General features: G+C 32.7%; 2 protein-coding genes and 1 long non-coding RNA gene across 4 annotated transcripts; 2 read left to right on the forward strand and 1 right to left on the reverse strand.

Annotated features, from left to right (window-relative positions):
• Positions 1-66: 66 nt before the first annotated feature.
• On the reverse strand, positions 67-14,848 carry mor (SWI/SNF- related protein mor). Of its 2 annotated transcripts, none has more exons than XM_088191682.1 (14): positions 14,685-14,848; positions 14,019-14,138; positions 5,273-5,377; positions 4,510-4,678; positions 4,280-4,434; positions 3,939-4,216; positions 3,629-3,875; positions 3,378-3,559; positions 3,168-3,309; positions 2,471-3,100; positions 2,310-2,412; positions 2,084-2,239; positions 1,829-2,020; positions 67-865 (listed from the first exon to the last, which is right to left on the reverse strand). In XM_088191682.1, the coding sequence occupies exons 1-14, from the start codon at positions 14,793-14,795 to the stop codon at positions 687-689; spliced, it is 2,769 nt and encodes a 922-aa protein (XP_088047808.1). In that variant the 5' UTR covers positions 14,796-14,848; the 3' UTR covers positions 67-686. The 2 variants fall into 2 exon arrangements, with proteins under 2 accessions (XP_088047808.1, XP_088047807.1); XM_088191681.1 differs by having other exon boundaries at positions 5,264-5,377.
• LOC148232014 (uncharacterized) lies at positions 1,625-2,653 on the forward strand. Its single transcript, XR_015810599.1, has 2 exons — positions 1,625-1,741; positions 1,782-2,653. It is a non-coding gene; the product is annotated as an uncharacterized LOC148232014 (long non-coding RNA).
• Positions 7,198-12,680, forward strand: LOC148232015 (regucalcin-like). Its single transcript, XM_088191683.1, has 6 exons — positions 7,198-7,319; positions 9,248-9,383; positions 9,446-9,652; positions 11,151-11,372; positions 11,579-11,691; positions 11,752-12,680. The coding sequence occupies exons 1-6, from the start codon at positions 7,257-7,259 to the stop codon at positions 11,968-11,970; spliced, it is 960 nt and encodes a 319-aa protein (XP_088047809.1). The 5' UTR covers positions 7,198-7,256; the 3' UTR covers positions 11,971-12,680.
• Positions 14,849-15,710: the final 862 nt, after the last annotated feature.

Consider the following 15,710-nt stretch of genomic DNA (forward strand, 5'->3'; position numbering starts at 1 on the left):
CATCTCATCCAAATCAGCAAACACAGGAATATGGAATACAGGATACAATTTAAAAATCTATAATAATCACGATTGTTGAAATAATGTATTTTTTATAAAACATGGTACAATATCACAAAGATTTTTTGTATCAAAACATCATTTCAACAAATAAAATACTATAATAAAATTGGCTTATTTACATTTTAAACGGAATACACTTACTACTAAGTTATGAAAAACTCAACATTTGTGATAATGAACATACATTCACTGATTATGCTATATAAAAAAAATAATAAAAAAGATCGAATGAACAAATTCAGTTTGTATAATTAACATTGTGCAACAATTTTTTCGCTAATAACAAGACAATATAATCTGATTCGTATGTAAGTAATTCATTAACTTTTATAACAAAAATCAGATTATCTTCGCCCTGTTGCAAAAAAATAAACAATATAATCAACCAATACATCACTTTGCATTTCATATGGACTTATAATACTTTAATTATTTTATAGATCAGAAAATCAATTATTAGTACACAATAGATCTAAAAAATATATATATTATATAATATACCTACACAAACGCAAAATTTAATAGTTACATCAAAAACCGGTATTTGATTTAGTCAATTGATAACTCTCACATAAATAAAATAAACATATTGAAGTTTATATAACGGAATTTGAAGAAACTAGTTAAGCGGCCGGTTGCGGTTCCGGCGGGGGTGGCCCTGACGGAGGTCCGGAAGGAGGCACCGTTGGATCAGCTAGCCGTTGTTGAGCTTGATGCCGCGCCCTGAATTCTGCCGCTTTTAATTGCTCCAAGTGGAATTGTTGTCTTTCTGTTATAAGTTGCTGCCGCTGATATTCCAAACCTATTAACATTTTAGATCAAGTTTATAAAATTAGCTGAGCCAAATCAGTGTACTTAAAAATAAATCAAGCACATAAATTATACGTACATATATTTAATAATAAATTGTTAATTGTAAATCACCAATTTATATTAGCAAAATAGTTGATAAATAATTTTCGGCAATTTCTAACCGAATCAATAAAAACTAATGATAGGAAGGTTATACTAAATCTGAATTAAGAACCCTATCACATTTCATCCGAATAAGTTAGAATAAATCGACCTACAAAAGTAACTAACGGAAATGTCTCATAATGATTTTTGATTTAAAACAACTTATTGCATATATAGCTTTGATCCAACTTTACTGACATAATGGCAATGTACTAATTATTGGTAATGTAAAAAACAGTCCACAGTAAGGAAATAAAGTGCAATGCAGCTAACTCATTTAAACTAATGATCGCAGAAAAGAAAAGTTCTATATTTTCAATCATATCATGGTGAATTAGATCCTCAAATTCAACGAGTGATTAATAAATAATAATTTATTGTCTAGACAGGAAAACATTGAATGCAGTCAGAAATTTAAAATCAACTTATTAATTTCGAGATAGATACAACTCAAAATTTCTCTTCGTTTCAGTAACTAGGAAAGCAAGACCAATCCAATATTTTATGGGTGGCAGCTACATCTGATATATGTACATAGACAACCCTTTTACCATGAAAATTTTCATTAAATAAATGTCAACGAGTTTTCTCCTTAAAAATCTAATTTTTTTTTCGTTATTTGCTAAAACTGCAACATCACATATTTTTATTGTGATGTTATATCAAAAAGTATATAGATATTAAAAATGCTTGATGCCATCAACATCATTTCTTCACATCAGTACAAAATTTCAAAATATGTATTTGCCTTCACACAACAGATTTGCATATCATTCTAAAGACATAAAAATTTAAATAAAATAATTACCTTCTCTTTCTCTTTCCATCGTCGTTTCCAGTTCTTCGAAATGCCTCAACTTAATTTCGAGTTTCTTCATCTGAGTTTCCACCAGAAGAGCTACTAACGATTTAATTTTGCGCTCTTCGACTGCGGCCAAATGTTTAGCTTTCACCGCAGCAGCGGCAAGAGCCGCGGCGGCCGCCGCTTGTACTTTAGCTTCTAAAAAAATACATTTTAACGCAACTCTCATTAAAATCATAAAAAAATAAAATTAAAACATACCATCTACTGGAGGCGTAGGTTCAGGTTTGACTTCTTCGCTTTCGGCGGCAGGTGATTCAGAAGGTTTAGGTGTATCAGTCGCCGGAGTCGCATTTTCTACTTCCATCGGCTCGCCGCTTCTTGGCGTTGTTTCGGCATTTTCTTTTTTCTCACCACCTAAATTTAACAGTATTTATACAAATCTCTCAAAAAAGTAATTTATTATAATCAAGTCTTATATAATCACCTGGATCTGTTCCTGCTATACCGCTAGCTGCTAGAGCAGCAGCCGGACCCGATTGAGTAGCAGCGCGCAAGTGCATGTCTAACATGGCTGCAGGTACTTCGTCCTTTAAAATAAGTCGAAACTCACATCTAGTACTTTGGAGAATATTATAAATTATTTACCTTTATATTAGCAAATTCATCCATGGCCGCTTGCGCTGCTGTTGCCGCTACCCGAGGATCGACAACGGAAGCGAGGAAAGCGACTGCACTCATTACTGGATTTCCTTGTTTGCTGAACGCGACCGGTTGATAAGCTAATGGTCCGAGCACTCCTCCGGCTGCGTCGCAATCCAAATACGGATCTTCGATGGGCAAACGCAAGAAATGCAAAATGCACTCGTCCTGCGTACGAGAGCCAACATGCTGGCAAACTCGATTCCAGTCGTCTCTGTAAAGCTCGAGTGCTTCGAGAAGCAGTAGTGTTTCTTGTTCAGTCCACACTCGAGCGCCACCTCTATTGGCCATAGCAGTACGAGCACTCCTTCCGTATTGATCGATTTTAAGACCAAACTGTCCGTTGATATCGATACCGAGTTCTTGTTTGATCGGTATCATAGAATCACCGTCAAGCCGCGTCAAAGGACTGTCAATGGACGGAACCTTGTCGCCTATAGCTATAAGCTTAGCTGCTGATGGTTGCACATTCTTCAGAGGATTCAACGGTTGAAGACCAGACGGCGTGTCGGAGAGGACGTGGAAGTGAGACGTCGGAGGAGGACCCATAGCAGTCGGTCGCATATCAGCATCGATCTATTACATGAATAATATTTTAGAATATTTTTACATCAGAAATTAAATTTATATTATCGTATAATACCTGATAGTTTAAGAGACCCCATTGTTCCAAAAATGCGTGCACTCGCATAATTGCACATACATCTCCGGCTAAATTGCGTCGGCAAGCAGTGCTCGTCAAATATTCGTTAGGGTTCAATCTATACGTATCAATCATGAAATTTCTAAAAGTGCACAAACATTAAAATTAATATTACAATAAGTAGATAAGTAGATATAAACAAAAACCTACCTATAAGCAAGATAAATTTCTGGAGTCTTAGATTTATTCTTTCCGTTAAAGAATTCTGGAAGTGCTCTTTTTTCTATTGTGTGAATTGAGTTGTAATCGAACCACGCCGAATAAGACGGAACAATAATATGATGAGTCTGTTCAGTGACATTATCCTCCATATCCTCCTTTGTAATAAAATCCTGAAAAATATTTATTAAAGTATATCTCATTGTTAACGCATTATATTTTGTATATTATAAGGTCATTACTTGAGTATTAGTGTCACTCGCTTTGCCTTGTGAGTCTTCACCGTGAGCGTCTGGTTGTGGTGGCGGGGATACAGCAGCTGGAGGCGGAGGCGGCGGAGGTGCAGGAGAAGCTGGAGTCGGAGCCGGTGCTACTGCAGCCGGCGAAGGCGGTGTCGGATCTTGTACCGTTTCTTCTGTGCCTTCTCTAGAAGCGGCATCTTCACTTTCAGCACCACCTCCATCGACTTTACTAGCTCTCCCAGCGCGACTAATAAATTGTTGATAAATATTATACAGAATTAAGCATTAAGATAATTATAAAGATACATACCTTTTCCGTTTATTTTTAGCAGGCGGAGGCGACGGAGAGCGCTTCCGTTTCGTCTTCTTCGTTTTAACGCTCGCCTCTGGATTGCCTCCCTGCATAAGATCTTCTACAGATAATCTTAATTTATGAATTCTTTTCTTCCCGTTCAAATCCACCTCGTAATCTTCTTCGTTCATCCACTCGTTATACGAATGTACATCAATGGCCCAAGTCGCCGATATGCGCCACGGTTCAGTGCGTTGATTTTGCAAATCGAGTGCCGGACTTTCCGGTGCATCAATCTATAATATAAAAAATATATATTTAATACATATTTTAAAATATATAAAGCCTGAAGAACTTACAGGTAAATCCAAAGCCACCCAAGAATCGTGACTGTCGGGTAAATAATACCAATGCAATAACACTTGACGACCACGGCGAATCACAGGACGTGCAAATTCTTCTTCGAGAGGGTCGGCAGGTGGATATATGACGTGTGTTGCCTCATCTTCTTCTTCTACGATTATATAAGATTTAAATCAACTTCACTCTAACCGGTATTATAATTTAAAAATATATATATATATATTACCACAAATTTCCCCTTGATGGGTTACGATAATTTCACGGATACGTGTAGCAGTCGCCCTATCCACGTCAGGTCTTACATATACGCTCGGTAATTTCATGAATTCACCCTCCAAGAGACTACTCTCAACTTCCATCATGAGCTGTATATTCAAGTCTTTACGAGACGGATTCTAATTTAGAAACATAAATTAACTCGTTAATCGGATATATTCTACAATCATAAATATATCATTCATATAAATCATATTATTTTAGTAAATTTTCTTCCCAACATTAATTAGGACACAAATGGTTGATTATTACTGATAAGGTGCAGATGACATGCTGCTGTTGTCCAGTGAACACAAAACACGAGTGCTTTCCTTAAGATTATTTACGTATCTCACATATGTTAGGTTCACAAACACAAATTATTAAATATGTTACTTACTCACAAAGCAAACAAACGTGTAGATTAATAATAAAGTAAGTTATAAAAACACACAATGGGATATTAAAAGCGCAAACCAAAACAGCGACATTCTTTAATATCGCCGTTTTACGTTTGCAGTATTTAACATAGTAAAATATCAACTTTGCCGCTTTGAATGAATCAAAAATATTATTGTTAGTTCTTATTGTCTTGGAAAGGTATTTTCCAGCAAAGTCAATATTATACCGATGCTGTTATAAGCTTGTGAACGGCCTGGCGAGGCTGTGACGGTGGTAGTAGTGATTGCGGTGGTGGTGAAACGCCAACACACAGGGATGCATACCTTACCAACCTGGAAATCGAACTTGCGCCACCTCTGTTCCGCTTTATAGCGGAACATGGTGGACAGAATCTGACAAAGTGCGCCTCCCGGCTTGAAATCTAAGAAGCATTTCATCTGAAACAAAATAAAAATTATTAATAAAAAATGTTTTTATTTATGAATATTAAAAATGATAATAGCTATAATGATTGATTTTATGTATATAATTTTCCAAAATTTTATAATGCCACTCTTATTAAACATATTAATTGCCACCCCACCCAAACATTAAAATTATAATTTTGATATGCACAATTGATCACTTGTATTAAATTATTGTAAAAATCAATAGAAAAAAATGACAGCTAAAAATTAACATTTTTTCCTAAATTCTAATCTGATCATAAATAAGCCAGGTCTAATAGGTTTTAGTCGAAGGCGAGTACATATCAGGTGGTTAGAATATATGCCAAATCAATGAAGTGTAATTTTTTTATTATTTCATGGCAAACTCAACACGAAAAAGAGGTCTCCATTAATCCCACCACTTAATGACTGAATAAACCCATGCGTTTAACTACCCCTTAATTAATTTTATCTTTCAACACATAGTCAATTAACTCGAATCATTCATTTGAGTTCGTCACTATTATTTTTATCGCCTTTCAAGACCTTGGTGAGTAAATTAAAAATATATATAAAAGTCAAAATTAATTCTTTCAAAAATGTATAATATAACCAATGACAGGATATATTCACGAATTTTACACTAAGATAATATGGCTTTACACAAACATGATTCGCTAAATATTTACTTAGAGAAGGCAAGGATGTAATATAGAGAAATAAATTCGTTGAATATATAGAGGCACCTTATAGGAAACGAAACATCCATTATACCTATTTTTAATGTCAATCTTAATATTTTTAGAGGCATTCACTAAAAAGCGAACATTCAAATTAATCATGGTAGGTATCTATAAGGTATTCTACTACCACCTCGAGATTGAAGAACACCTTGAGAGACAAGCAGCTGTGTGCAAATTATAATATTAATTTTACTTGCGTATAAAATAAACCACCATATTTTTCGTATTTCATCAATGTTTTCATTAAAATAACGTGTGGCTGGTTTACTCCTGTAAAAAGGTAGTTCTATGTAAGCCTTAAAATCGATATGTAGTCAAATATATCGCCTATTTTTTTAAATTTAAAATCGTAAAATTTTTCGATGCGCGATTTTTTTTTTTTGCGTGATAAAATAATTAATTTTTCATGGATTAATAAACGAATAATATAAAAAAAGTTTATAGATAAATATGTATTTATATAAAAATAAAACAATGGCCTACAAGAGCCATAGCATTGGGATAATTGCCAAAGGCACTGATGCAGCGGCCAAAAGAGCGAACATCAAAGTGTGAGGTCAGATATTATAATTTAAAGATTTTATATTGGTTGAGAAGCCAGCAATTTAATTTCATTACTAACTTCAAAGATACATTAACGAAAAGATTACCTAACTGACAATATAGTTTAAAAAAATGTTTGTGAAATTCACACAGTTTGAGAAACGCTTTCGTAATCTGCGTGTCGATAAACTTACTAAATATTCTAATATCAAATAACAAGCATTTTAAAAATGAAAAATAATAATTATTAGCCTTACTACTAAAACTATACTACAGATGTTCGCAACCTTTTCAACATACACACATACACATTAAAAGATTTATATACAAATAAAGGCAAACCCGTTAGGTTGCGCAACGCAAATTTTATGGAACCATAAATGTGGATTTTTAAATAATAATAGTTATTTTATGGTAAAAGGTTGCCATTAACAGATTTGACGATGTAATAATTATCGAAATTCCTGCATGAGTACAGCGCCGCAATAAAAGGTCAAATATGCGTGTTTTTATGTATCGGCAAGTTTAAGAATCTCTGGGCCGACTATCTCAGGTGAATGTATATCAATCGGCGAGTCAATTAGTACACCTGGAGCTTCGACATGTCACCGACGCTGATTTTGTTGTTCTGCGTCTGTGCAATCGCGGGTCAAGAACTTCAATCGGTATTTTTTCTGAATATTAACTCTAAAAACAACTTATTGTGTATCAAAGCAATAAGTGGCCAATAAAAAAATAACTACCGCCGCCACTGAACATTAATACATTTCGGATTTCTACAATTCTACATAACAATCTGACAAGTTGAAAAAGTAATACCTACACATAGCAAGATAGTAAATGACCCTGCATTGAGAGACATATGGGGCATAACTTGTTTATATTGTAATTTTGGACATTGATATTATTTAACCGTTTGGCGATTATTCTCATTTTATTCTATAAATTAAGTCACTATCGTAAAAAAATCCTACTAATTTTGCGATTATTTATGTTGCATTTATTTTAAATTTAAAAACAAACCAGTTTAATCATATGTACATCAGTGGTCTCCAACTTTTTACCATTGCACAACCTCAAATTTAAATACCTATACTGTAATTAAAGAACAAGACAAAAATATTTTAAAAATTAATCACTTGAATTAATATCAAGAGCTTTTTATTTCTAAATTACATTTTCATACACTTATGGCAGTATTCGTTAATCAGTTTTCAAATATATTTTTACATATTTGACCGAGTAACGAAAAAAATATAATTATACAAAAAAAGAGTGGGGGGGGGGGGGTATATAAATATATTTGATCAAAGAGCAGATTTAAAATTATATTCGGAAACTTGTTATTATTGAGCTGCGCATCAATAAATTTAATAATAAAAAAATAGAAAAAATATTTTTTATTTGAGCTGAGCCATAATTATAATTTTATTGCGTTCTGGTTGGCTTTGATCAATTTTAAGTACCTAGTTACTTACTTATTAGTAATTTTTGTATGGATACTATTCTCATTTATCACATAAAACTTTTAATTTTCTGGCCCAGACACCATTAAAACAAATTTCAGCAAAGCAAATGCGTAAATATAATATAAAAATGTAAATATAATATACTTTTTTATATTATAACTTTATTGTTAAGGTATACCAGTTGTTAATTTAACATCTTTACATGGTTTATTGTCAGTTAGTTTTTTTTTTTTATATCACCGGTTATGATTCCACACAAACTAACAAACACAATTATTTCATATATGGTATAGTGTCTGACGATGTATAGCAGACCCCCCAATAACACGGTAAATTGGGGGGTGTGCTATTTGGGTGCCCATTACTTTATGCGTGAGCGAGCCAAAAGGAGGATATCTCACCACACCCTCCTGATTCATACGTACGTATTGCAAAAAATTGTATGAGTATTTTTTAGTCTCACAATTACACACACCCAAATAGCACGTTCCCAATTTACCGAGTTATTGGGGGTCTACTGTATTTATGTGATTATAACAAATTTCAATACGTAACATATTCTACAGTTATATAGATTTACGAGAGCTGCTTTCGTCCTTTAGGGAATTTCATATTCAATTCGACTCCACAGATTTTACACATTTAGTATCAAAATCGAGAACAATTAAAAAATAAGGATGAGAATATAATATTAATTTTACCATGATTTTGTATCTTATCTAAAAAAAAATAGCTTTTATTATAATTACAGCAATCATTTATTGTATGGTTGAAGACATGCCATTCATTGCTATTAAACACAAAATTGCTTTACTCGGTTTTTATTTTATGCATAATCTCCTTCATCACAATGACACTCAACTGCTTCACATTACATTTGAAAACATCATTCACAAAGCGCATCACAAGTTTACATTAACATTTCAAACTGACTTGAGCGATTGCAATAATTTGCATACACATAACACATTCGCAATAAATAATTTCAAACACACTGTCGTCATTATGCGACTGCAACTTAAAAAGATATCGACGACGTAAAACGTTTACACTGATTAAGATACATAATAATTATAGTGCTTTATATAAATTGTGATATTAACGTCAGTATTATTAAAATATAGATAACTAATCCAATCGAACATGGCGAAGGGCCTCATTGGAGCACTGAAGAGCAATCTTTATATTGGGTAGATATAACAAAACGGGACATATGGAAGTTGCATCCGGAATCTGGCAACATCACTACGTGTCACATAGGTAATGTTCCTTCCATTAAGAAAACACAATCACACTTTTAATATACATTATATATTCTACAGAAGAAGATGATGTAACTGTTATCGTGCCGATCAAAAATGAAAAATGCAATTTCGCTGTCGGAGTCGGCGACAAGTTGAAGTTACTGACGTGGAATGGTCGTAATGAGAGTAAACCCATATTGAGCGATATTGCTTCGTTTGCTCCAATTTCAAAAGGAGCACGCTTAAATGATGGAAAAGTTGACAACAAAGGCAGACTGTGGATAGGTAAGTCTATTCTAGAAAATATTTTTTATTTAATGAAAATAATAATCAATTTCACAACCTAACATGTTGATGGATAATATTACAAAGAAGTTATATTATTTTTATTATGATGTTGTTAGATGTTTATACTTTGTAATTTATACTGGTTGTTGATGAATGAATTACAAATAAGTTGTTTCACATTTTTTCTTAATTATATGTTTTTTTAGGAAAATGTATTTAACTAAACCATATTATAAACGTCTAGGAAAACCTAATCTGGAGTAATCGATCCTTATTACAATATAATTGATTGCAAAGCTCAGATACAATTTTACAAAAATAAATGTCTGATATTAATCGTTAACTTTCAAGATATTACAAGACTCACAATTGAACAAGTAATGTCTCATTAATTTGAACTTAATCTTTTCACATTATGATATTTCTTGACTTGTGTTTCAACACATCTTTCCCCATAATAATACCAGTAAAAATTTATATGTAGTTAATTTGCGCACCAAATGTTTTTCTTTATGAAAATAGTGTGCAACAATACTCAAATTACCAATATTCTGGTAACTTATACCAATAACCCAACAGTTTTTAATATATAATCACTTTGATATTTCCTAAAAAGTTTCTAGCATACTAAAAACTCATTAATGGACCCATTTCAGCAATTTGAAAATTTAACAGGAATTGTTCTGAAGCAAATTTATAAATCAACATAAATTTTTAAATAATCTTATGTGGGTATGTACTCACGTGCTTCAAAATCGAGCTTTCTAATGTTATTATTTTTCTTTGATATTATTTCAGAGCATAATTTAAATATTTGCACATAGAGATCTACATGGTTATGAAATAAACAATACTTTCGCCAACTACTGTACAAGCTGATAAAAATAATTCGATTCAAGATATGCACATCGTAGCATGTTTATTTTACTCAATTAACAAGATAGTGGAAAAAGAATGCTATTACTTAAATCCCCAGATCTGAGTGGTTTACTACAACACAAATTAACCCTTATATTTATTTAGAAACCCCATTATACGACTGAGGAATTCAGATCCACCGAAATTGGTCAATGAAACATGGTTGGCTGTGAAGGTGTTGAATGAAACCAAATGAGAATGTGTTTAATCTCAAGATATTGATTCCTAGCGATTTGCCTTTTCGCTTCAAACAGCTTTAACTTTTTATTGCTAATATGTGATGGGCATCTACATGCCATAAATTCTTTAAATATTATAGTTCAATAAATTAAAATGATTTCAGTCTTAAATTATAAAAATAACCATATTACAAGGATCAAAGGTTCATGGCACCTTTAGGTGTCCATTGCGTACTGGCGATTTTCTTGATGGTATCTATAAATCTCATAAAGGGATTAATACTTAATTCACCGTAATGATGAATAAACCACATCAATGTTACAGAAATCGACTCAATGTGAAATGAATGCTAGTGAAAATTATATAAAATTGTAGTCAATTATATTTCAACTTACAGGAACCATAGGTCATGAAGAAAATAATATAGTAGATCCGAACAAAGGAGCACTGTACAAAATAGGATGCAACGACAAAAAAATCGCAGCTATATTACAAGAAAGCAACATAACAGTCTCAAATGGAATAGCTTGGTCGGCTGACGGTTACATCATGTACTATATAGATTCACCGACGAGAAATATCGACGCTTTTGACTTTGACCCTCAGAACGGAACATTATGTGAGTTTATTTAAATTATATGTATCAATCAACTAGACTGGTTTTTCCTTCCGATCCAGTACTTGCTTTCTATTTTTCTTTCTATTATCAACTGTAGTGTCTTCTATTTTAACCCTTAGAGTAATTACTTAAACTACTTAATTTGTGATTGGACATCAGTTAGCATATCATCTAATACGTAATAAAATACATAAATAAAATTTCAGGTAATAGAAGAACGATATTCAAATTAGATGGACACAATGTGACAGGTGTGCCGGACGGGATGACCATCGACGCAGACGACAACTTATGGATAGCGCTCTTTGGTGGATCAGCGGTAAAATTGCACCGATATAACAGACAGTGACTTTCTGTGATATTTTATTTTTATGTTTAGATTATGGAAATACAACCTCATCTCGGCCGGTTGTTGAAAGTGTACAACATACCAAACGTTCCGCAAGTCACGTCCGTTGCTTGGGGTGGTCCCCGTTTGGATATTTTATACATTACGACATCGTCACGGGGAGGAGTTCCAGGCGGACAATTGTATCAATTGGCGAAAACGGGCGCAAGAGGTTATCCCGCCAATGAATTTCAGATACCGAAGTGTTGATTAAATAATATTAATTATATAATAATTAAAATGAAATACGTATATTTTTAAAGACTAACAACTTAAATGTTATATAACGAGTATAGATTGTTTTTATTAGCGGATAAAATACATAATGATTTAAAAAAATATACTATAGTCGTTCACAATCATAAATTTATGACCAATTACTATTTAACATATGTATATGTAGACTATTATCAAAAATATATAAAATACTTTATATTTTTAATACTTTATTTATCTGTTGTCATTTAGTTTTAAATCTAAATCATTAGATTCAATAGAAGTCTAGGTTTTAATACAAATGCTATGCCATCGAATTTTCAACAATCCCAATAATGCTTTTAGTGTGTTTCTTAAACATGAAGTGGCCGATTATTATTAAATCTAAAATAGATCCCGATCGAAAATCTGTGACAGATGTTGTTTTTTAATAAATAAAATTGTGCAATATATGTCATTAAAATATTTAAGAATATTTTTATATGCTAATTCAACTTAATGCACAATCGAGTAAAAGCCACAAGAAAATGCAATTTGATTGTTCGAGAAGGAACTGCTAGTTATAGAAATGTTAATCTTGAATATGAACCATGATGAAGACGTCCACATGTTTTTAAAGTAGAAAAATTAATTGACATTGTTCAAATATATAAACGTGAACCAACGTCGGTTTTGGAACTTTTAAAATAAAATATTTAAGGACATCTTCGTATTTTTTTATTATTAATCGAACGTTTGATGTAAGTATTTCATTATGATAATATCTCAGCTATAATTTGGTGGAAGTTGGTTTTTAGATGCTCTATCGTTTCGGGTTTGTCGGTGTACACAACAAAAAAAATTCAACAGCGTTAAATCACATGATCTTGGCGGCCAGTTGACGTCAACAAAACGTAAATAATGCGACATGGGAACTATTCAAGCAAACCATCCAACGCTGCACTCAATATGTGGTAATTTGCGCCGTCTTGTTGCAACCACATGTTTCACACATCAATATCTTCAATTTCATGCCAAAAATAATCGGTTATCATGCGCCTATTACACTTAGCATTGACTGTTAGCACTTGACCGATGGAACCTTTTTATAGCCGCATGATGTGCAAAAACAGGCAGTTTCGCGAAAACTTTGCGCAACAGATATGAATAAAAAAAAAACGAAATTTATCAAATGCTCTGAATTGTATTGGTACATATGTTAAATATATATTTCAGTCTTCCATGGGTTACAATTTTTATTTTTATAGCTTTGTAAAATTAAGATTAATTTACGATCAAATTATACTAGCATCTCCTGTTTAAACAAAGAGCTCTTTGATGATCCCTCACATGGAAGTCAGCAGAGGCAATAAAAATAATTGTGCATTGAAATATTTTTTTTCTTAAAGTATAAACATTGATTCATATATGGCAGCACAAAACGCTTTAGTTTTTTCCTTCCTGCTGCTCTAACACCCAATCTGTAAATTCTTCACTGGCTTCAGTTCCTGGTTTATTTTAATTTTATATGGATGTAGGTGTAAACCCAGATGCAAACTGCGCAAAAGGGAGCCATAAGAAAAGCCCAAAAGCTGCGAATCCCGATGAATCGACCATTCCGGGTCTTCGGCTACACTTTCACTTATAGCAGCAATATTCTCGGATCAGGCGCCACGATGATGCCTTACCCTATCTCGAACACTTCCAGTCTCCTAAATTTTTTTCACTAGGCTGCGAATTGTTTGCTCAGTATGATGATAAAATTTACCATAATCTTTCTTTAAATTACGTTACACAGTTCATATAGAATTATTATTTATGTAGAACAATCGAACAATTTAAACGAATTAAGCAGCAGTTAAGCAATCCATTTTGTAAATGTGTTGTTCCAAACTAACATTTGACACTTTAAACAAGCGTGATTATTTACAGTAGAACATAGGAAACTTAAATGTTCACTTTAGGACTCTAATTAAACCAAATTTTGTATACATTATTCATTTTTAAGCAAAATAAGTCATTGAGAAAGTAACAGTATTTTTTTTTTACAAATGATTACTTACCGGCAGCCTTGTGAAAGGCGGTTCACTAGCATTTTTTCCAAGTTTTGCCTCTTGATACTGGATTAACTGGATCACGAGCTGACACAGGCTCTCTTTAGTAGGTGGTTCTGTTTGAACATACTAAAACAAATAAACAATTATTAACATTTTAATTATATGGATAAAATAATGGTGTTTTAGTAAGGATATATACACGAAATAATAAAAAGTATAAATTGATTATTAGCATTCAAATAAGGGGTTAACCTTTCCAGCTTTGAGAATGTGCCATTCAATATAAAAATACTTTTTGTCTCCGAAACACTAATGAAATCGTCGGCATAATCAAAAAAAATATAAACAATTATTGAAAATCACAAAAGTAACGAATCACCACATATTTGGCTTTTTTATGACATTAAAATAGTATAGTAACACACACACACACGCGTATATATACGAAACCAATACAAACATGGCGGTCTTGACAGTGTTAGTGGAGCGAGTCAACTGACAAGTATACTTAAAATATGATCTAAGCTGGCTAAGTAGAACGAATCGAACGATCGAATTCATCTACGAATATATTCGGAAAGGGTTTGCTATAGATGAAAAGAGGTAATTATGCGTTTTGCAGCGATTGCGCCGGCGGCGTCGCGTCGGCGTCAGATTCGTACGTCGGCGTACCTTTTTGCAGTTCTTCTGCAGCCAAAGACGGATGGCGTCAAAGTGCGCCATCGTCTCCGTCGACTGGAAAAACTCGACGTTGGGACCTCCATCCTTTTTCGGGTTTAGCATCGCGCCTTAGCGATCCCGCACCCGCTCTCTCGCAAACAGTATCCGAACCGATTGGTCGTAACGTGACGTAAAATGACCATCTTATAAAATTTTCATTATCGATATTTTTTATACCATAACATCAAATATTATTATCATTTTACAAGACACTTATACAGTGATGAATTTAACATTTTTATCAAATATTTTTTGATGAGTTATTATAGTTTTTCTATACCAATCCAATACGACAGCAAAAAAGTTAACTCACTTATTTGTAGCTTTAGGTTGGTTTGATTTATATTATTATTTCCACTAAATATCGCAGACAATAATAAAAGTCAATAAGGCGTTTACATACGCATTTTTGAAAATACATGCGAATGCACGGCTTTCGTCTTTATTTCGTGACTTTGTATATGTTTTAATAAAATATTATTTGTTTAAATTAACACATTAATCAAAAGTTACAATTTAACAAAGCTATTTTTTAAAAAAGTCACTTAGACATTAAAACGTTTTATAATACTTTGTAATCCCAATTGACAATATCTGTTCTACTGTTGAATTTAAAATTTCACACTAATATGTTCTCTATAACTATTTTTCTCTATCGCCCATTATGTGCGAAACATATCACTTCTTTATTCTTAGGTCCTCAGACAATACTTCGTATCTTCATGCGTTTTTAAAATCTCACGAATGCATTGGAAAAGTTAAGCTCTTACGTTATTTCGTCACTACCGAACGATTTATTATTTGTTGGTCTCGTAATGATTTTGAGAACGTATTCGACAGATATTGCATTAACAATATTAAGATCATTCAAGGCCCTAGTTTTTTTTATCATTTAGCAGACCCTATAGTAATATGAATTACTTTCAGGAGCTTTTTATTTTGTTTAGAAAATTATTTAAATAATAATTGTAAACTAAT

The sequence above is a fragment of the Plectrocnemia conspersa genome, unplaced genomic scaffold (genome assembly GCF_051122295.1).
Source record: "Plectrocnemia conspersa isolate PC_06_02 unplaced genomic scaffold, ASM5112229v1 ptg000009l, whole genome shotgun sequence".
Classification (NCBI taxonomy): Eukaryota; Metazoa; Arthropoda; class Insecta; order Trichoptera; family Polycentropodidae; genus Plectrocnemia; species Plectrocnemia conspersa.

What these genes read in the sequence shown, in the direction of transcription:
- mor (XM_088191681.1), bottom strand. Translation starts at nt 14,795, where the DNA reads ATGCTAAACCCGAAAAAGGATGGAGGTCCCAACGTCGAGTTTTTCCAG. An exon ending in TCGATTTCCAGGTTGGTAAG is followed by an intron (nt 4,679 to 5,263) that starts GTATGCATCCCT and finishes TTTCTAAATTAG; the next exon opens with AATCCGTCTCGTAAAGACTT. An exon ending in GGGTGGCTTTGGATTTACCT is followed by an intron (nt 4,217 to 4,279) that starts GTAAGTTCTTCA and finishes TTTATATTATAG; the next exon opens with ATTGATGCACCGGAAAGTCC.
- LOC148232015 (XM_088191683.1), top strand. Translation starts at nt 7,257, where the DNA reads ATGTCACCGACGCTGATTTTGTTGTTCTGCGTCTGTGCAATCGCGGGT. An exon ending in CGGGTCAAGAACTTCAATCG is followed by an intron (nt 7,320 to 9,247) that starts GTATTTTTTCTG and finishes ATTAAAATATAG; the next exon opens with ATAACTAATCCAATCGAACA. An exon ending in CAAAGGCAGACTGTGGATAG is followed by an intron (nt 9,653 to 11,150) that starts GTAAGTCTATTC and finishes TTCAACTTACAG; the next exon opens with GAACCATAGGTCATGAAGAA.